The following is a 22,031-nucleotide window of genomic DNA, read 5'->3' on the forward strand; positions in this document are numbered from 1 at the left end:
TCATTTCATGAAAGAAAAGTTCTGTCAAGTGATTTTTTTAAATTTTTTTTTTTGAGTGATCCTTTAAAACTCTTGGATGTGAATTTAAATCGAGACATTTTTTTTAAACTAAAAGATTTCAAACTCTGCCTTTCATGCTCCCTGCTCAATTTGACATGATTTTTTAAAAATTCAAAATGGAAGTCTTTTGCAGTAGATCCGCAAAAAATAATACTTCATAATAAATCAAACTGCTCGGAAGTTTAATAAAGTAGAGCTGAGACAATTAGTCAATACCTTTGTTGGAGGATTGACAAGGAAGGGATAGTTTCCCAGGCAGGGTTTAGATTAGCGTCATTGATAGGCTGGCTATGGACTTTTATGAGCACACGTTAAAGCATCTCAATGAATAATATAACATGAAGAAAATTAAGATGTAAGTAGAACTAAAGGGAAGAGAGATGCAGATGTTTCAGTTATAACCTTAATGCATTAATCTTAAACATAGATCAAATCACTCTTGACTGTTTAGTATACAAGACCAAATTTATACTCCTAGAATCATTTATCTGTGAAAATGTATTAGAGTATGGTTAGCATTGCTAATTTATGTTATGCTAACTGGCTAAGCTAACCTGTAACTGTACAAGAGCAAGTAAATATGCCATATTTCACAATATTTTTCATTACAGCTTCAAACTGTCTTTTTTCCCCCAACATAAGATAAAAAATATAAATTCAAGTAAGAATTGTAATATATTTTTGCTATTTTTGTGCCTTTGTTTGCAACATTTTTCAACAACTTCTTCATGTTGATTTACCGATGACATGCCAGCACAGTTGGAACAAAAGTTCCAAAGTATGTGAAATTCAGGCTGCAGCTAAACTGCAGTTTTTTTTTATTAGGCTCACTACTTAAAACTTGGGCAAAAAAGAGTAACCATCTTGCTGTTCTAAATTACACATCAAGACATGATAAGAAAGAAAAAAGTTGAATAAAAAAACAATCTTGTCTAACAGTTCTCAGAATTTGGTTATTACAACATCGGATGAACAACACATGATACATTTTACCCTGTCATTATTCATTTAACAAACTCTAAGCTAAAATGCAGAAGCAGGGTGTGAGTAACTGATTACGTCACATCTGAATTACACTGATATTGCAACAAAACTGTGTTAAAAAACGTCTTTATCTCTGGTCTGCATGAACAAACGGCCTATGGGGTCATATTGGCTAGAAGACCGTCTGAGGTCTGGACTTTGGCTACGCCACTTCATCTCCTTGATTCTCTTCTTTTTCAGTCATTGTGTTGCAGATTTGCTGCTGTGTTTAGGATCGTTTAGGATACCTACAGTTCATGATGGACTCAACTACTGTAAAGTGTTCAGGTCCAAATCGTTCCTCCTTCACCACCGTGCTTGACAGTTGGTATGAAGTGTTATGCTGTTTTTTCTTTTCTCCAAATATGTTGCAGTGCGTTATGACCAAACATCTCCACTTCGATCTCATCTGTCTAAGGCACACTGTTGCAGAAGTCTTGTGGTTTGTTTAGATGCAGCTTAAGCCATGCTGCCCACCTTGTTCTATTTAGAGAGAAGAGTCTTTCTTCTGTAACCGCTCCTAACAAGCCATACTTGCTGTGTCTTTTTCTAACTCTACTGTCATAAACTTAAACATTAGACATGCTAACTAAGGCTCGGTCTGACCTTAGGGTGAATTGACGAGGACATCCTCTTCTGCAAAGATTGGCAACTGTCAAGAATGTTTTTCAGTTCCACTTTCAACCCTTCCCAGATCAATGTGTCTCTAGGATAATTTCTGGTGACTTTCCTCATTGATATTTTGTTAGCACACAGCAACACAGAACCTCTGCTTTTCTAGATCTGGTCATGATCAACTTTAATAAGGGAAGCAATAAAAATGCACATAGTTTTTCACTCACTGCTTCCATATTTTGGTTATTATAAATAAATGACATATGCCGTGTTATCACATGTTGTATTGACCTATTTTTAGGACCTAGTAAAGACAGGTTATTACTGTTTTAATTTTTTTTTAAATGCCGTGATAAAATAAACCTTATTTTTTTCACCTGACTGTGTATTTACGTATTTGAGGTAAACACTATACTTTTTACACCATTACATTTAAGTTAGGAAACTTTGATGAAAATGATCTATTCTACCATATCAAACCATTGACCGTTTCATTCTGCAGCACCATCCATGAGACTTATGTTTGAATAACTTCTCCAGCTCCCCAACTACTGCAGATAATACCTTTTTTACCCAACAAATGGCCCGTGCATTTAACCTGAAGGCCAGTTGTTTTAAAACGTCATTGAGTTGTTTGACAAAGTGTTATTTTCCCCTAACAAATTAAATAGGCCTTGGCCTAACCATCCAGTGACATCAGGGACAAACCTTACAGAAACAAGTTATGTTTGGGAAAAAAACATGACTTTTTGATTTCAATCACTGTTTTGACTGTAAAGCTCACGGCATAAGGAGAAAGTTCAGGCAGGTTTTCAGGGAGTGTAGAAGGTCACACGTTACTATTGCTCATCTCGAACCGTATCAAACATAAATCCACAAATCTATGAGAACATGATGTGTATACAGCAGCAGCCTTGTCTTTATTATGCTGTCTGTTAGCCTCGGTGCAGTTCTTTCTGTCTGAGCGCTTCCAAGAACTCACATAATCTGTTTCCGCCCTCAAGGTGATCATTTCAGGGTCTGTGGGCATCAGCACAGACACATTTTCTCCTTCACTCTGCAAATTACTGTCAAATATGCACGAGTTTTAGGACTCAGTTGATCTTCAACAGCACTGGGGTTACTTCAAGGTAATTATTGATCATGTTCAGCATCTCGTAAAATGGAAGTAAATATCAGACTTAATGTTCTACACAGTAAAAAGCTCATACTGAGTTATAAATAGTAAAAAAAATTATTTAGTTCTGTTTCAGTTTCTAAGAAAAGTTTGCTATAATTTGTACAGGACAACAAGGCGTGTTGACAGTAAAACAAGAATTTACTAAAAAAAAAAAAAAAAAAAGAGCTAAATTAAAAGTTTGTTACAGGCTGTACTGTTTAAAGGTTAATCCATTCTAGCCCTGTAACTCTCTTTGTGCTCCCTGATGGAGACACGGTGTACAGAGGCTATTAAACATGTCCATGCCTTTATCAAATTCCTCATCAGGATAAAACAATTAATTTCTTTGATAAAAAATGGCAGAATTGTGACTCTTTAAAGCTCCTGAAAAATGTGTGTCCACTTTTTATGGACTATCTTTTCCTTGCTCTGTATGCAAATGAACACATTTCTTGCACCCTACCAGAAAAAAACTGCCTGTGTCTTTTAATGTACCCCTTAATGTAACATTTAATGTGGAAAACCTCTGATACAAATTAGAATTGGAAGTATGGTGCAAATCTTTTAATATTGTTTCAACTATTAGTCAATGTAAAATAGGGAAATTTGAATAAAAAGTCTCTTACCAAATCTTAAAATGAGATCCATCCAGAGATGGAAGTATTGTGTGTCTGTTGGGAAAAGGTACAGGCTTTCTGAGCCTGTTTGAAGTACATTTTTTTAATTTCTCATCGGAAAATGAATCAAACTGTAAAGAGAACAGAGTGACACAGAGTGACTCAAAACCACTGTGAGGAAACACAAAATCTAAATAATATGAATGCAGTTTAAAAACCAAAACAACAAAATAGACACTGAACAGACAAAAAAAGACTACAGAGACACAAAAAACTGTATAGAGAAAATGGCTGCAGACAGAGAAACGGACCAGATAAGAAAAAACCCATGAAGATAGAGAAACATACCGACAATAGAAATAAAAATAAATTCAAAGTGATCTTCAAAGAGCTCCAAAAATCCAAGTGGAGACACATAACAACCATAAATAAGCTCAAACAGATTTAATGTAGGCGAAATGGGATGTGGGGTCTTTGTCTGCTCCATGTTTCCTAGCATCTAGTGTCATGCCATCAAAAATTATGCAAAACACCCAATTCCTCAGTTTATTATAATTTAAAAAAAAAAAAGCAGAAAATACTGTCAGTTGAAAGGCTTAAACCAGGGAATTTTAGACATTTTTTCATAATTCTTGCAGGGGATTTACAACAGTTGAGGTGTCATTTAAGTCTGACTCCTCAGATACCTGTTTTTTTTTTTAATCACACTCCTTTTGTCTTCATGGATTTTCTTTATTAAGGGTTGAATTATTGCTAAAATTCAAGTTCTAGAAAGAGATTCCAAATAACTGCTTGCATTTCTAAGAGGCTTCTCATGAGCACTGACTCCTCTATATAAATGTTTGTGCAACTGATTTTTTGTTCTTTCATTTAGTCGTGACAACCTGGAAAGGAATAATTCTATAACACTGTTTTAGTGTGGTTTATATGTTGAAGAATAATTTATGTGCAAGCTGGCAGTTTAATTAATAAGTCACAGATGCCGATTATATGATAGAACAATTTGATCTCTTACCCTTTTTAATGTTACTTAAAAGTACACTTTGGACCTTTAAAAGTACACATATCCCATTTTAGTCATACATAACATCAGCCTGTGCTTTCACATACTCCCTTTGGCACATTCGCATTTGTTCATTAAGACAAAGCTCCAGCAGCTCTTCAGCTGTTAAGACCACCTGCAGACAGTAAACATTACACAGGAAAACTGGCTCTAACTGCCATCTTCTTTGTCTCACTTGTCACCAGCATGTGAGAGCTGCATTGGGGGATGAGGTGGCAGCACATGTTCAAGTTGGTGATTACAAGGAAATACTCTACAGAGACCAACTGTAGTCCCTACAATCAAGATCCATTTTTCAACATATGATGAAACATTGCATCATAAGTGTTCAATTTCTCAAATCAACTTAAATTTTTTATATTTGATCTAATCTAACCACCTCAGTTCTTCTGATTTCATTGTTGTTATTTTAACCATGCATACTCTGAGTATTTAGTCCGTGCAGTCTAACTCCAGAATGAATTATAACTATGTTGGATCATAGTGTGATTCACGGCAGTTTAAAAAGCTAAAATTACTACACTTTCAGGGCTCTTAAATCATCACAGACCTGAATTTGCCTAGTGTAAAATGTCTCATTTTTGGCAATACATCAAGCATGGGACACTGCATAACTACAAAAATGTTCAAATACGATTTATTAACGAGTGAAGTAGTGGTCAAAAGTGGTGTTGCACTCTGAGTTGCACATTATTTTTACAGATAAAGGTCTGGAATATATTGTTAGACTCAGAAATCAATAGATAAATGCTGAATGTCAGAGATAAAATCAATATATACTTGGTTACACAAACGACAGTCAGTGTAACATGTTACTTATATCACATTTTCTTGTGACAGTGGGCTGGTTTGGGAACAGAGGAGACCAGTTGTAGTTGTTCTGTAAGTGAACAAATATTTTCCCATTATTGCTTGGTGCAGGACTTCAGCTGCTCAACGATTTTTGGGCCACAGTGCCATATTTTTTTCACCTGCCGCCAATTAACCTATTAAATCTTTTCTTTTTTTTTTAGCATTTCACAACTTTTTCAGTCTTTTTTTTGCCTCTGTGTCAACTTAGTATATTTCTGTATGTAACTTTTGGAACAATTAAGCTTGTCAACTTCAGTATTTGATATGCATTTCCATTGAACAACAGATTTATAGCACTTGTCGGAGTTTATAGCATTTATAGATGACCACTCAGTGCTTTTACACTGCATGCCACAGGCTGTACATGCCATGCTCACACAGCATATTGTTTATACAACTATATACAGTTTAACAGACTACTACACAGTACTTTTTTCTTCTATCATACACATTCATACATTCTAAGCATCGTAGGCAATGTGTGGTTCAGTGTTTTGCCCAAGGACGCTCTGACACGTGGCCGGGAGAGGCCAGGTGTCGAATTGCCGACCTTCTGATTGGCAGACGACTGCTCTTTTTCCTGAGGTACATGTATGTGGTTTTTAATCATATAAATCTATGTATATGTAGATCTATATGATCTTTATTGCCCTCACAGATATATGTGTTCTGTAATGGCTAAACAGTGTTGCTAAATGAAAATATCTTTAATCTATTCTCATTACAACCAAATCCTCAAAACGTAAATCAAATGTATTTAATTTCCAAATAATTCACAACAACAAATGGGCAATCTGTATTTAAGGACCTATTTTTCAACACTGGTACTAATCTTCCCACATAATTGCCCCAATAGTAAAGAGCTCAGTGGCAGAACAAACACTCCTCCTCCAGGTAAAAGTTGACTGAATGTAAACATTGGTTTGTGAAATGATTCAGAATTCCAGTATGTTCAGAGTGCACACAGCTCTGGACCGGTTTTACTGTCCATGCACCTGGAGGATGATGTTCTGCATGACAACCACCTGTCTGGATATCAAAATCTGGGGAAGATAATGCAGCGAAAAATCAATGAACTTTACTGCTGCTCAACCTCAGAGACGTTCGCTTAGGTCTAAACTCTCTGCTTACTTTTACATCATTAATTGTTATCTGTTGTCATTCATGATGTAATTACCCACAGTAATCTCCTCTGTTAGTTATGTTTAAACTCAGTGAGCTCTTGGTTTCATCAATTCTGAGAAAGATGTGTGAAAATGTTAAACCAGCTTATTAGCTGCGCCCCCTGCTGGTGACTATAAAAACGGACTTGACTGCAGAAAGAAAAAGGCAATTATAATATTATTAAGTATTTCATTTTCCTGAAGCAGATGTTTAGATGCAGACGTTTAGTGTTATTTAAAAATTTTAAATTTTGGATTTTAATCATGTAAATATATATGAATTTAATATCAGATATGTGCAGGCATCTTTAAGGACTCACAAAATCTTAATTTGTCCCTGCTTTGGGAGATTTCATAACACAAGTAATACAAAAGAATTACTTAATATTTTAGGGCTTTCCACTCCAGGAAGCTGCTGCCTTCTAGCTGCCTCAGTTTCTGCTGCTTTACGTCACCTGCAGCGTTTCTGACACTTTTAACAGAAAATTCAGGCATTTTGATTTCCTGCCGAAAGTTTTTCAGGAGCTGCTAGTTTGCCCCTAAGAAAAAAGGGGAGTAGCTGGGTCAAGTAGCGAAATAAGAAAATAAGTGCTGGATTGATTCATTATTCACAGCTGTGAGTTGTGTGAAACGTTTGGAATAATTGAATAATTTGATTAATGAAAATTAATGAAGAGCTATTACCCGTGTAGAAAGATTGCTTTAATTAAACCATGTGCGTCTCAAAGTACTTGTACTAGTAAATGATCTAATTATATAGTTACATATTCGCATGAAAAGGAAATGAAAAATAAAGTAAAGTAAGGCATTACCTACGGGACTTTGTCAAACAACGTAAACTGTGTTGTTTTTTCTTTTTTAAATTAGTCCCGTTTGCATTCTTTGATGATGCCTTGTTTTGTAAATATCACAACAATAAAAGTAACTGAAAACAATCTTAATAGAAATATTATAGTTGAAAACCCACAAAAGATTTTTTTAAAAGGTAATCTCGCAATTCATGCTGAAACATGTAGAAATTAATGCTACAGATTTGACTGAAATGTATGGAGCGTTCAGCAGGCAGAAAGAAAAACAAACCATAAACTTCACATTCACACTGATTTATGTCTCTTGTGATAAATAATATTCAACAATGCCATATCTTGCAATATCTATCTCTAGCTACAGTTTTTAACCAAGTAAGGAAGCTTTGAGTCTATTTTATCAGCAAATTTACCAAATCCCCAAGCTAGTCCTGTAAAGCAATAACTATTCCAAACTTCACAGCAACAATTCGAGTACAGACATGATTAAAATCACGAGTTCTCCGTCCAGAGAACAGAAAGGACCTTGATGCATCATAGGCAGCTGGATTTGAAACAAAATATCATCACTGCACTCAAGACATCACTTCAAATGCTTCTACAGCTAAGGCACCAGCAACAGTTGGTTGCATTAGTTAGTGTACTCTCTCATTTCATCGTTTGTTTATAACTATGAAGTCTCAGAAAGAACAAACTTGCACAAATTTCACATTTTGATGCAAGACTCCATGAAAAGAGTGACAACAGCACACTGACTCACAGAGAAAAACCGATAAGTCAAACACAGAGGAAACGTCAACTGAAAGGAGAAGAGAGAAAAATCTGCCGGTCCAAATAATGCATATTTTTTTAGGTTTTTAAACTGAGGATGTGTAAGATTTAAGGCTCTAAGAATTCATTCAATGGTTAACGTGTTAAAAATATGAGAATATGTTGCTTTTATTGGTTTAAATCACAGTAAACTTATTGTGACTTTGAGTTTTGGACTATTGGTTATTTGAATTTTAGGAGACGGATGAATTGTTTCAAGTTTTCCAACAGAATTTTAGAAAATAAATTATGTGTTGGATGCAGTGACACCTAGCAGCACAAAATGGAAGCACATTACTTTTAACGTTTGGTCAATGAAAAACACAAAACATCTGCTGTAGACTCGCTGTTCTGTCCTCTCTGAGCTGCTGCAGCAACATGATGGCACAACGTGGCTTAGCAGTGAGGAGGGTAACCTGCAGAATCTTTGGACATAAATGGCTTGATGCTTCTTTGATTTACTCAGATTTAAAATGCCAACTTATTTACTTTCTTTCTGCCAAGAACTTTAATTTTGACATGTTCCCCTTTCATTTCATTTTGTGTCATGACTCTCATTGTTACTTTGTTTTAGTTGTTGACTTTTGAAACACTATGATTGGAATTCTTTTACATTTTGCCAACATTTTACTGACTAAACAACTATATACAAAAATAATAATCCTGAGCTCACTGATGTGGTATTTGTTGCTTTTCTCTGTAATACTGTATGGCCATGATCCTACTTTGTGAAGCAGCTTTAAATTACTTGAGTTTTGATTTGAAAGATAAAACAGATTTTTAATTGAGCTGAACTGAAGTTATGATGCTTAAAATGACTTTTCAGATGCTTTTTGCTATTTTGCAAAAATACAACCTTTTTTAAATTATTTACTCATTTTTTTTTTAAAAAGCCACAATTTTAAAAATGCATTGCTGTATTTGATTAATGTCATGACATCACTGTGCTGCCACACATTAGAAAGTACTTGTGATTGATTTTGTGTACTTGCTGATCATTTAAAGGAATGTGTTATCTACTGCAGGTGCCCTCACATCATCAACCTGTCACTGATCATTTGCGAGCCCAAACATTTCTTGTAGTAAAAAATAATGGCAGTTAATGTTATTAGTGCTGTTATCTTAACAGTCATGCAGATTGTATTTAACAACGTTAATGTGAGGTATGTTGAGGTATTCTTGATATATTTTCTCTTAATAACTGTTGCATTTGATGCTTTCATGTGTCTACGGGATGCTCTTCTGATTGAACTCTTGTTGAATCAGTTTTTGTTTGGTTTCTGATGGAGGTAGGGATGATAAGTCATCTAGAGTCAGTCTTCAGTTATTTCCTCATCTAGAAAGTCTTTGACATAGTTACAAAGTTTTCTGTTGGTAAAAATGATAACAGTTGTTGATACAAAATTCAGAAATCCACATCATCACTGTGTCTAATATTGTTATTCTAACAAGCATTCAGTTCAAGTATGATGCCTTTTTTGTTTCTGTTGAGCTTAACAACTAGTATAACCAACAAAAGACATTTTTTGTGTCACATTTCCTCTGTTAATGACACTACTGCAGGATGTGGGGCAAACCTTTGCAGTCCTACACTTTGATCTCTAACCTCTCTCTAATCCCTTCTTATCCAAGCAGCTGTTGCTCGGCATCGTCCTGCGTTGTCATGTGCGTCATCGAAGCAGCTTACGTTGGCTGCAGTTCCCCCTCCAATCCCCTCCGCTGCGTGCTGATGACTCTGTTTACAGTCTTTGCACTCTCTCTGGTCATATGTCGGGATCTCCCTCCAGCTTTTGGAGGTCATTGGTGGTGCCCATGAACATGCTGCGTCCCCGCTCCAGCCGGCTTTTCTTGTCAGTGAGCCGGAAGGCCTCCATGAACTCATCGATGTCAATGCTGCCATCCTGGTTGCTGTCAATGGTGACAGCCAAGTCGGAGATGGCCTCGTCCGTGATCTCCATCTTTAGGTAGGCACTCAGCAGCTTCCAAGTCTGCCGAAAGTCCTCCATGGTGATGAAGCCTGAGGAGAAAGAGAAAGTTTGAGGTTAAAGAAGACAAGATGCAGAAGGGATGAAAGATATGGATTTAAAAAATGGAAAGAAAAAACTAAAAGACTTTTTGTGGGTGTGTTTGATCAGAAATGAGGGAAGGACCAGTAGATGATGATGAAGATTATGAAAAGTTTTATTTCAAACATGCAAAAAAGAAAAGAAACAATAGTAACAGTCTGAGACAACGTAAAAATAAATACAAAGAAATTATTTTAAAAAACTGAAAATAATAAAACAATTTGCTTTCCATATCCAAAAAGGAGAGGGAGGAAGTACAAACTTGTTTAATCCCATCCCATCTCTAGATCAGTCGGTTAATCCTCATCAGAAGGTTGTTACGTGCCGTGGCCTCTTTCACACACTGCCGATGGCTTAAGGGACCTCATTCAAACACATAAACAGAATCCTGACGCCCAATGTTTAATTCAATAAGGAAAATTTCACCCTGGATTTAATGCATTTTGATGCAGGTTATAGTATATCTGTGTGTTTCTAGAACATAAACCACAAGGTGGTAGTAAAACCTGGCTGCCCATGAAGAATTAAAAGGAGCCTGCATGAACCTTGGTTCACTAATAAGTACTTTTTTTACCTGAGTTGTCTGTGTCTACAATCCTGAAGATGGTCTCCAGAGTGGAGCGATGGCGATACAACGTTTCCAGCAGACTCTGTTCAATGTGCTGCAAGAGGAGAAACACTGTGAGAACAGTACTGAGGGAATGAGTTTGCCAGCTACAATGCAACCTGTCAGTAACAGCCAAACTTTGCCAAAGCCAGAGGTGATGGCATGGAAAATATATGAAAGGATTTGGTTGAAGTTGTTTAAGCCACACTTTCAGTGTCTTAGTGAAAGTCTCCCATTTTCCTTGGTGCATTAAAAAAAGCACACCTGGTGAGCTTTTGAGCTACAAAAGAATTGGTTTAGAGAACAGCACAGCACAATGATGCTGCCGCTGACAAAAGCAGGAGGCTGTCCTGCTTTCAGAGTAGTCGAAAGTGTAATCTGTACACAAGCTTCCTTATGGTACCTTATTGTACATAAAAATTGACATTATGTCCTGGCACTTTTTGTTTAGCTGCTTATACATTTAAACCAGTACATTTAAATAACGGTTTCGTTCTTCTTTTTCTTTTTTGCCTGGCAGTTATGGATATTGGTTCACTTTTAACTATGAACCAATGATAATGGAGTTTAGTGACTTATTTTTTAACTGGTAGTTAAGTAAGCTTAATTTTTTTCTCCTGCAAATCATAACATTAAAAAGCTTGGAAGTATTTTGTTAGATATAATAGCGTAAGTCACAAAGGGAGTCAACATGTGTCCCTAAGAAAGATAAAAGCTTGAAAACGTGTGCGCACACTTACAAAATGTGGAACTATTATTGCTGTGGTTTCGTGGTATCTGAAAATACTTTTTTGGAAACGTGTTGCTTCGTGGCCCTGAGCAAAATTTGACTTAAAATATTAAAAAGTCTGGATTCTCCCTCAATCTTTTTAAAGTAAACTTTCCCATGCTTTTTCTTCTCACTTTGAATATAGTGGATTAAACCTTTACAAAAATGCATAATTGAAGCATCTTTAATCTCACTGAGGTTTTTTGCCTTTTCATATAATATGAAGTGCGTAACGGTTTGAAATACAGAAAAAGAATAATATAATATGAATGCACTTAGCCACATCTTAAATTGATCCCAAAATACCAGTATTTCCAGTTAGTTAAGGCACAGTTGATACATCCTTACGTCTGCGTTGGGCTCCTTGATGGCGAGCTCATGGAACCATTCATAGTAGTTGATCATGACGTTGCCGGTCTTGCAGACGACCAGCTGAGAGCGAAGCATCCTCCAGGGCAGGTTGAGGTGCATCACACTCTCCACCGCAGCGGCCCAGTCGCTTGGAGACACTAAGCCTGACAGAGGGGAAAGTTTATTTCCAGTTACCAAGTTTTTCTTATGTTTCATTGTCATTACAGCATTTGTTTAAAGTGCAACAGCAGCCTTGACATGTTGCTCTCTGCAGAGTGTGTGCTCTTCATTTTTTTTTTTAAAGAAGTTTTTTTTGCAATGTAGCTTTGCTTTCTTTATGACACACACAAGTGCTTCTCTAATTGAAATGAGATCGCTGAACAAGTTCTGGCTGCAGTTTCTGTGAAACTCTGAAATCTTTGCTGGACTTTTGGTCTGCACATATTATCCTAAATGGGTATTATAACATTGCATCCAGGACACAAAAGTGTGCGCTCACGTTTCTCCTTTGAGAACAACAGTGCTAAAGAAAAGTATACAATAGATCTGCCACAAAATGAACGAACACCTGATCTGCTGAGGACTGAATTGTCCCATGAAAGTCACACCACACGCACCTGTGTTCTCTGCGTCAAACTTTTTGAAGGCACAGATGAGGTCAGACTTGTGCGCAAACAGCTGCTCCCGCAAGACTTTGAGGGCTGAGCGCTCAGTTCGGCCAACACTGCAGAGGACATAAAAGATTGGACAGCAGTGTTGTTTAATTTAATTAGTGTTGGTCCTGAAACAGTCCAAGGTTTTCCAAAGTTTCACAAATGTCTTTATTCTAATCTTCTAATTTTTTTCTTGATTTCTTATATACTATTACCAGACTAATGAGCAACAACAACAAAAAAAAGAATAGATAATTAAATATAAATAAACCTACCCGACTTCCTACACTGTAAACACAATTCCTCTGTAATATCAGATAGTTTTGTTTTTGTAGGCTCTGCACACTTTCACATGTCGCCTATACCAGGCGATCTTTAAGAAAGCATTAGCATCCAATATTGTTCACACGATCATCCAGATAGAAACAGTAGGGGTAAAAATGTTCACACAACAATCAGAACCCGACTGTGTGCAGATAAAAGGGTCTTGAGTCAGTTCAAGTTCATAACAATGGGTCTCAAATGAGCTGAAGGAAGGAGGAGGGAGGAGAAGAGGGAAAAGGCCAAGGACACAAGATCCCGACCAGATATAGCATGCTGTTGCAGAATAATTTCTGTTTACTGTATTCACCTTTTTCAGTGTATGTTTGTCCTGAAATGTGCGGTTATAAATATTTGTTGTGACCTCTGTAAGTATCATGTGAAGAGGATTTTATTAGCCAGAACCAGTTTTTGCTGCAGCGTTTCGACTTGAGTTTTAAGGAAGCGGAGAGTTTAGTTTCAACCTGGAAGTTGGAGGTTGTAGAAGCTGAGTATGCAGTTACATATGAGCCGGGGAGTCAATCTAATCTCCATTGTTCAGCTTGGATTCAATATGTTCTGCTTTTTGTTTTCTTTTGTTGGTTTAGAATGTTTTATAGGCTGCTTATTACACTTTTACCGTTTCATTATTTGTTAGTGTTTGTTCATTCTTGTTTTGTCCTAAGTATAGACCCGCTAAACTCACCATTAATTTCTTGTATGCAAAGTTTTTTTGTTAAAAAAGATGACAAGAAATGTTTGCATGTCCTCCCTGTGTATGCATGGGTTCTCTCTGGGTACTCCGGCTTCCTCCCACCGTCCAAAAACATGCATGTTAGGTTAATTAGGTGACTCTAAATTGTCCTTAGGAGTGAGTGTGAGCGTGTGTGGTTGTTTGTCTCGCTTGTCTCTATGTGGCCCTGTGATGGACTGGCGACCTGTCCAGGGTGTACCCTGCCTTTCGCCCGATAACTGCTGGGATAGGCTCCAGCCCACCCGCGACCCGACTGACGGACTGACGGTATAGAAAATGGATGGATGGAAGATGACAAGAAATACAAGAGTTGAAACAATAGACAGAACAGACAGAAAGCTAATTTCATAATGATTGTGAAAATTATTATCCAAAGATGTAATTTGGCATTTTTGGAAATAATTTCATTTTCTTTGCAGTGCTCAGGAATTGATCTCTTGTGCTCTGTTTGTTTATCTTTGCACTGTTTCCAGTGTCATAAAATGGATTCTCAGCAATAAATGAACAAATAAACAAACAATCATAGATCCCAAAATGTCTTCTCTATGATTTCCTTGAACTAAACAAGCAGTTTTCACTACAGTGACGCCTTATTTCTAACAGCTCAATCGACCTTTTATTGATAACATTTTATTTAATCGTGTACATAGATACATAGACAAAAATGATTCACGCTGTTGTGGATGAGTAATTTCTGGTAGTTTCTTGTACCTTTGTCTCACAGTGAGCTCTCTGGTCATGCTGCTGGCCTGATACTGAATCACATAAGGCACGAGGTCTGGTCCCACCTTCACATAGGCCCCTCTGTTGCTCCCCACATCGTAGTAATTGGAGGCAGAGAACAGAGTGAGGACCTGATTGAAATTGCATAAATGTCAGAGTCAATGTTCAGAAACAGCCAGGAAAGTGCATTTGTCAGCACACACATTTATCTTTAAGGTAAAGAGCTGAATTGAGACCGTGAGCGTCACTGTTGGAGCTGACCTTCCGGCTGTGGCAGAACTCATAACCATCCTGTTTGCACTCGTGGGAGCGGATGATGAGCTGCATGTTGTGTCTATTCAGGAAGTCCTCTGTGATGTCTGGGCCCCAGTAGCAGCCTCCGCCCCGAACTTCGTTTGGTATGCAGCCGTTCTGAGACATCGGGTCACTCCACAGCAGGTCCAGGATCTGGAGGGAAAAAAAAATCACAGGACAGAGATTTGCTATTAAAAAAGAAAAAAAACAACCATGGAAAGTAAATCAGCCCGTCATTCCAAATTTAGCTGCCATTGCAGTTATGCACAAAATTCTCACTTTCAATCTGTGTCAGCTTTTTAAACTGTTTTAAATACCACAAAGACTTAAAAGACAAAAACTTATATCAGTAAATAGCATTTTCAAAAATAAACCAACAGTTATCATTTAATCCATTTAATGAATTCTTTGAATTTAAATTTGTTTTTCTGGTACATTACCACCACCGGCAGATCAGTTTACTGAATAGAGACATTTGACACCACTGGTCGGACTGTGTTTTGTACCATGGATGTGAAAGTGAATTATTATGCACAGCATAAACTAAATGGGGACAGATCAACTCAAATTATATACAAATTAATCAAACACTTAAAATTTGACCTTTAAGCTTTTTTCAGAGAATGAAAACGTTTGTAGTTAAATGAGTTTGGAGTTTTCCAAAATATAAGACAAGTTTTAAAACATATTTTGCGGCCCATGCTTCAGGTGATTGGGGTCAGTCTGAAAAGCAGATACAGAGATACAGAGAGATTAGTGACGCAGTGGATTACAGCATTTGAAGACACAGCTTGTCTTCTGAAAGCTGGTCACTGAGAGAGAGCTTAGTTACTCCCGGAGAAGGCTTGAAGTACAAAGGTCATGATTTCTGAACAAAACATGTTTCTCTCCATGACACACTTACGACTTAAGCAGGTGGAGGAGTGTCGGGCCTCCTAACAGTGAATCAGAAAAGGCTCAACTCTAACCTGGATCTTTAGTGCTTGACGTCCAGCATGATTCCCTATCAGCTTTTTGTTGTCTGAAGGTCCAGAAAGACATTCGTGTGAGAAAAAAACATTGTGCTGATTGTAGAAATAACTAAAACTTAATCTAGTTTGATGAAAATAGTTTCAATTCAATCATTTCAACCTTTTTATGGTCCATCTCTGTCAATGTAGTTTGGTCAGCTGATCAGTGAATTTTATCACACTTGATTTGACCCATTAATTAATCAAAATGCTGACGCGACACGTGGGTCGCTTGAGGCTTGAAAGGTAAAAGCACACATCTGTTGCATCAAGTCACAGTGGGTTCATGTAATACAATGCAATGTTGTTAATATTCTAAAACTAGGCAATGTGTTTAAATACTAGAATCTAGAAGACAATTCAACTCAGTCTTATTTGTGCTGTGTATTTGATGGCTTTAAAGAAATTGTTTCATATTTTTGGAACGAACTGAATGAACTGCATGAGCTCAGAAATCCTACGACAAACATGCTGCTGGCTTAATATTCAATTCAAGTTTCACTGTCGGCTAAAACTGAAGTATTTCTATGGCCTAAGAAACCAAACAGTCTGGATTTAGTCCCAATTTGTTATATTACACATTCTTGGAACAGAACTGTGTACATGGTGTCTTTTAAATAAATTACTTCAAGTATTGAAGTAATCACATCCAATATAATCAAATCCAATATAAGTATCACATCCAATATAATCCACAAAAAGAAAATCCTTATTTCCTCATTTAAGAGGAAATGGGAATGGATGTGTTACTAAAATTGTCTTTTAATCAGTTAATCCATTTGTTTTGATGCTCAGATACTTTCAGGACACCTGGAGATCACCTCTTAGAAAGTGTTTTCATAGACTAATTTAAGCATTGACAAGTTTGAATGAAATGCAGAAAAAGATAACCTATTTGTTTAATGCTAATTTCTGTCATCCCGAATGTGGTTCGCAAAGTTGTTTTTAATTTCCTCTAATGCATATTATGTATTATTTGAAACCACCTCAAGTCGGAGTATCAACAGTTTCCAGGAATAAATTGAATTTAAAAAACGGCTAATCTGCCAATGCAGAGAAACACAGGCAAATAGGATTCCTAACTTTACCAGAAATCATGTGTTTGATGTTTTTATTAAACTATCATTGTGAACATACAGTAAGTGCGTCATGGTTTAGAAGAAAACACTCAACACACTCACCTGCCTCCACTCTTCCTTGACATCACTGCTGATAGAGTCACTGGACACAGACAAAACTTCTTTCTCTGATCTTTCTCTGATCTGTCTCCCACCTTGGCTCTCCAGCTCATTCTCCGTGTTCACTTTGAGGTGGCTGGAGAAGTTCTGCAGTGAGCGGTTGTGGAAGCAGTCCCGGGTTCCAATGGCTGCGGGATACGTGAGGGAGGCCCGACGATTAGAGAGCCTGCTGGAGTTTAAGAGATCGTCTTCTATGTCTTTCTCGATAGAAGTCCCTGTAGAAATCTGGTTCCTCTTCTTTGGAGGCCTCAGCGCAGAGACGTACTGAGGGAAAACAGAGAGGAACACAGATTTAATGAACTGTCAAAAATCATAGTTTCATTGAGTTTGTCACGTGATGTTTTCTCACATTATGTCTGTCCAATCTGGCCAGGACACCAAGGTCCGTGGTGTCAGAGATGCCTCCGTGGAGGATCAGCACCTTCTGGTCAATGACTGTTGCCAGTGGCAGCCAGCTGAAAATCTTCTGCAGCAGCTTCAGGATCCGTTTGCCGTGTATCTGAGAACAGGAACTAGTGGTCTGAATAAACTACATTTTAGTCTGTATTCTTCTCTTTTTTTGAGGTATACATTAGTTCTCAGTGCTGTGTATCATATACCTGGTATCACACTTGAAGCACTTCTTCAAGTCATTTTACCACATGTGGATCATTCCTCATGGTTATTTATCCACTGACTAATTAACTTTTGTATAAAATATTCAGTTTCCTAAGTTTATGCATTAGATTTGTCTGTACACATACAGTAATCTGCAATAGCCTTAAAACACCACACATTACAGCATACACCGCCATGAAAACAGAAAATAGTTTCGACCATTTATTGAAACGTGCAAACATGAATGTAAAAGCAATATAGCTGTTCATGGATTTGTATCTATATTGTATTTATATTTTAGTTGACCATTCTAAGCACTTTCTCTGGCACACATTCATACATCGATAGATGCATCAGAGGCATCATGGGCTGGGATAAGTAGGGGATCAAACCACCGATCTTTTGATTGGCAGACCTCTTTCTCCTGGACTACAGCCTTACAGCTTTAAAAGATCATCAGAACGCTTGGAGAAATATTTATCAAGACCAGTTTAGCAGATTACAAGAAAGTCTGGCTGCTTAGAAGTAATATATAAAGAAAAATGGGAGGCTCAAGAGTTTTCCAATCTACTACAAAAGACATATTTTAAGTGTTTTTTTAAACTATTCTAAAGGTTAACATTATGTTAGACTCATGATTTGACTCCTACTTGATTGGTCTCTGCACGCTGTGGTTCCAGTGTTTGACTGAAACAATTTCAGTAAAGTCAATGCATCCCATATGCTGGAATTTGGACAAATCCAGGACACAAGCGTTACATGTGAGACAATCTGGTGAACCGAATGTTCCTCTATGGGTCCTGGGACCTGTTTGACCTCCATGACTCGTCAGGAGCCAGATGTCCTGCAATTATCTAGTTTAATGATCTTAAATCCTCTTAGCTTCCAGGAGGAGTGAGCGGGATTGTGTGGGGAGAACGTTGGGCTATATCAAGGTTTCCTGGGAATGTGGGGGTGACTGTAACAAATATTGACTTACTGTGATAAGCAGGGATGCAGCTTGTCAGTGTATTGAGATGTGAGGGTTTCGGGTTTGCAGAAACCTACCTTGTATTTTGTCAACACCTCCTTAGTGAAGCCGTATCTGCAACAGCCAGAGAGCGACAAGTGAGGAAATGAGGGTTTTATCACGTCTGATGAATTTGTTGAGAGTTTTTGCCTCGTGTGTAATTTTCACCTGAGGTTGATTATGTGGTCCTCGTGGTTGCCTCTGTTGAGGTAGACATCACACGGATAAACAAGCAGGAACGAAAACAGGATGAGGAGGATCTCGATGGAGTCTTTGCCTCGGTCCACAAAGTCTCCGTTAAAAACGTAGGGCTTCTCAAGAGATGGCATGCCGTTCTGACAGGTAAACGGCAGCAAAAGGTTAAAGGGAAGATAATTACAATAAATGTCAAGAAGCGATAGGTGTCACTAGCTGACTCAAAGAAGAAACCTGTTGCAACTAAACTGTATGCATGACATGTATCTGCATGATTTAACCATATAATAAACAATCCATAATTGATCAAGTCAGTCAAGTCAGTTGTGTCAAGAATAACTTTATAAAGGCATGTTTGATCATCTCTACCCTGATGACACTACAACAAATATTATCCTGAAATTAGGATGCAACTTGAGTGCCGGAGAAGAGTCAGTTATTCATTCATCCATCCATTCATCAAAATAAGACGATTATACTGACAAAGAGTGTATCTGTTTCGATAAAAATATTCAGCTATTGAGCTAATAAAAAGATGAGTGAATTTAAGAAGATCTAACCTTGTAGAAAATCAGTAGCAGGTCCTCCAGCTGTCCATGCAAATCACCTGTAAAGAAGGCAAGACATAAATACACTAATAAAATTAGGGACTGTCCACATGTCCACATACAAGACATTGTAGACATTTTTTGGCTCAAGGGTTTACGGCTGTACTATTTGTTAGCTTTTACAGCACCCCTTCAAATTTGATTTTATGTTTTCAATCTTTATGAACATGTTGATTTACAAAAAAAATACATAAATCTTCATCAGAGTAAAGAAACTAAATCCTCACAATTTAGAGGCTGTAACCTAAATGTTTGAGGCAAAAATCTTTATAAAAATCCCGGTTTCCTTTGCTCTCACCACACACGGTGATTTCTTTGCTTTGGCAGGTGGAGATGCGGTTGATATTTGGGAACATGCGGAGCAGCTTCCACGTCTCCAGGAGCAGCTGGAGGACGTAACGTGAGTGCAGCTGCTACTGAGAGAAAGACTGGTTAACAAGAAGGTCGCAGACACAGAGACAAACGCACAAGAGTAAAATCATATTACGGAGATGTTTGTCAGTGTAAGCAGCCTGTTTCCAACATGTACCTGAATAAGAAACATTTTCTCAGATTCACAGCTTGACTGGCTGATTGAACTGGCACTTAAATAATGATTTTACAAGCTTTGCAACAACAATTGTACAATTGACAATTTTGTGCATGTGAGTGCTTTTCTGATATGAAAATAATTTTCTTTTTTTTTTTATTTGAATCATTTACCTTAATATGTCTGCACTAACTTATAAAAGGACCCCCAGTTTACTAGCAGAGGAGCTAAAAACCCTGACTGAAGGAAACAAAACAAAAAAACATACAGATCAATTTATTGTTGTTTTACGTTTTAACTCCATTCTTAGCATTTTTGCCTTATTTGGCTAATTTTGCATGTATTTGTAGCCACTCCATGTCTCTCTGTGGTCTTTGTACATCTTAGCGTGATTATTTGAAGTCAAATTTTGGTCATTTTGCACAGATTTGTGGTTGTTTTGTTGGCCGGTCTTCTGTCATATCCTATTTATCATTCTGTGCATCAGTGTTATGTGCTCCTGGTTTTCTCAAGTGGTCTACTTCCTGTTCGAAATGTCAGAAATGCCGCCCTTGGGGTACATCCAAAAGGCATCTTGACCAAATGCCCAATCAACCTCCACTGGCTTCTTTATTTTGTGTTTGGGATATTTTTTTTATATTTCTCCGATAAGACTGGTTGAGTTCCTTACCCTGTGCCCCATAGACTCATTAAGTATTCTGTCTACAAAACTGCCAAAGAAAAAGGAATAAACACATATTGTAATGCCATGCACCTACTTTCTTGTTCCTGAAGGCCTCCAACAGACCGACCGCCTGTTCCACCGTCAGTGGGAAGGTGAGATGAGGTCCAGAGTAAATCTCGGGCACCTCAATGTTCTTGTAGCAGAAGTACCTCTCCCACTCCGTGTCATGACTTATATCATTCTCTCTGAAGATGTGCGAGATCAAATTTCCTGAAAGAAAAGTTCAAGCTCATAGATTCGGTTCTACTGTTGAAAAATATATCTGAATGTGTGCAGAAATCTCACGTTCACTGCTGGCTGGTGTGAAATTATCCATGAGGTAGCCGAGGAAGTTATAAAGCTGCACAGAGAAGAGAAAAAAATGATTGAAGTTGTTCTTTTACTCTTCAGCAAACCCTGTTAAAATGAAGCTGTTTCTGGTCATCCCTCACCTTGATCTGGGCCTGTTCTCCAGAATATTCGATGGACTGGAAGATGTGCCAGGTGTATCTCCGTCTCGTCTCTGTGCGAGCCACATAGTGCCGGTACCATCGCTGAATCAGCACAGCTGCTCTTAAGGCTGAAACATGGAGCCCAGAAACAACTTATCAAGAGACACACTGCTGGCTGACATTTTCTTAAGTGGAGTTAAAGACTTCCAGTTAATATTTGCAGGTGTGAAAGATATTGAAGTTTTGTTTAGTGGAGATTTTTCACGATTGTGTGTTTTGATTAAGACCTGCAGGTCTCGCTTTTTAGATTTTTTTATTTTTATTGAAAAAACTACCAAAATTATTGTTTTTTTTTTAAGGCTTTCAGATTTACTTCATCATCATCAGGAAAAAGAAAGTTTCCAGGTTTCTAATGTTGTTTTCTGAAATGTGCTTTAAAAACGTGCTTTAAAATGTGTTTTTTTGTATCTAAGAGTCAATATGAAATGTATATGATTTGACTTATGAGCCCGGGAGATTGGAAGTTATGTCCAACATCTGGCCAGCAACAACGATGCCAACTCAACAAACAGTGTTAAACAGAAGTGGCTTACTTGTGACGGCTGCATGCAGCAAAGCAGAGGGGGAAAAAGACACAGATCGTGAATACATCAGAGGTTATAAATACAGTTTGAGTGTACAGACACAAACAAGAGGAAAAATGTGTTTCAGAAACAAACATGAAGCTTTTCCATTTATTCTGGGCGATGATGATTTATGTAGATTGTTGTTGATACCTTTCTTGGAGTTTTTGTGGAAATGGTTGGACCTTGAGACACCACATCCCATGACTGTTCCTGTTCAAAACACAGAGCTAAAATCAGCTAAAATGTCTCAGACATCATAAAGTTACTGCATAATAGAATAGAGCATTGATTTAAATCCATATAACACCTGAGACTCTTTGGAGCCACACATCTCACATTATATATGTTTTGAAATGGCTCTGACTCAATTTTAAGTTGT

General features: G+C 37.5%; 1 protein-coding gene across 1 annotated transcript; it reads right to left on the reverse strand.

The window, feature by feature from the left end:
• Positions 1 to 9,811: 9,811 nt before the first annotated feature.
• Positions 9,812 to 21,677, reverse strand: ppef2a (protein phosphatase with EF-hand domain 2a). The gene is made up of 16 exons (XM_072386852.1): positions 21,620 to 21,677; positions 21,027 to 21,154; positions 20,881 to 20,935; positions 20,630 to 20,805; positions 19,641 to 19,755; positions 19,295 to 19,341; positions 18,708 to 18,874; positions 18,578 to 18,614; positions 17,283 to 17,432; positions 16,877 to 17,197; positions 14,653 to 14,838; positions 14,380 to 14,522; positions 12,579 to 12,685; positions 11,959 to 12,125; positions 10,809 to 10,896; positions 9,812 to 10,185 (listed from the first exon to the last, which is right to left on the reverse strand). The coding sequence occupies exons 1-16, from the start codon at positions 21,675 to 21,677 to the stop codon at positions 9,932 to 9,934; spliced, it is 2,199 nt and encodes a 732-aa protein (XP_072242953.1). The 3' UTR covers positions 9,812 to 9,931.
• Between the last annotated feature and the right edge of the window lie 354 nt (positions 21,678 to 22,031).

The sequence above is a fragment of the Leuresthes tenuis genome, unplaced genomic scaffold (genome assembly GCF_036924035.1).
Source record: "Leuresthes tenuis unplaced genomic scaffold, fLeuTen1.0.hap1 SCAF_6, whole genome shotgun sequence".
Classification (NCBI taxonomy): Eukaryota; Metazoa; Chordata; class Actinopteri; order Atheriniformes; family Atherinopsidae; genus Leuresthes; species Leuresthes tenuis.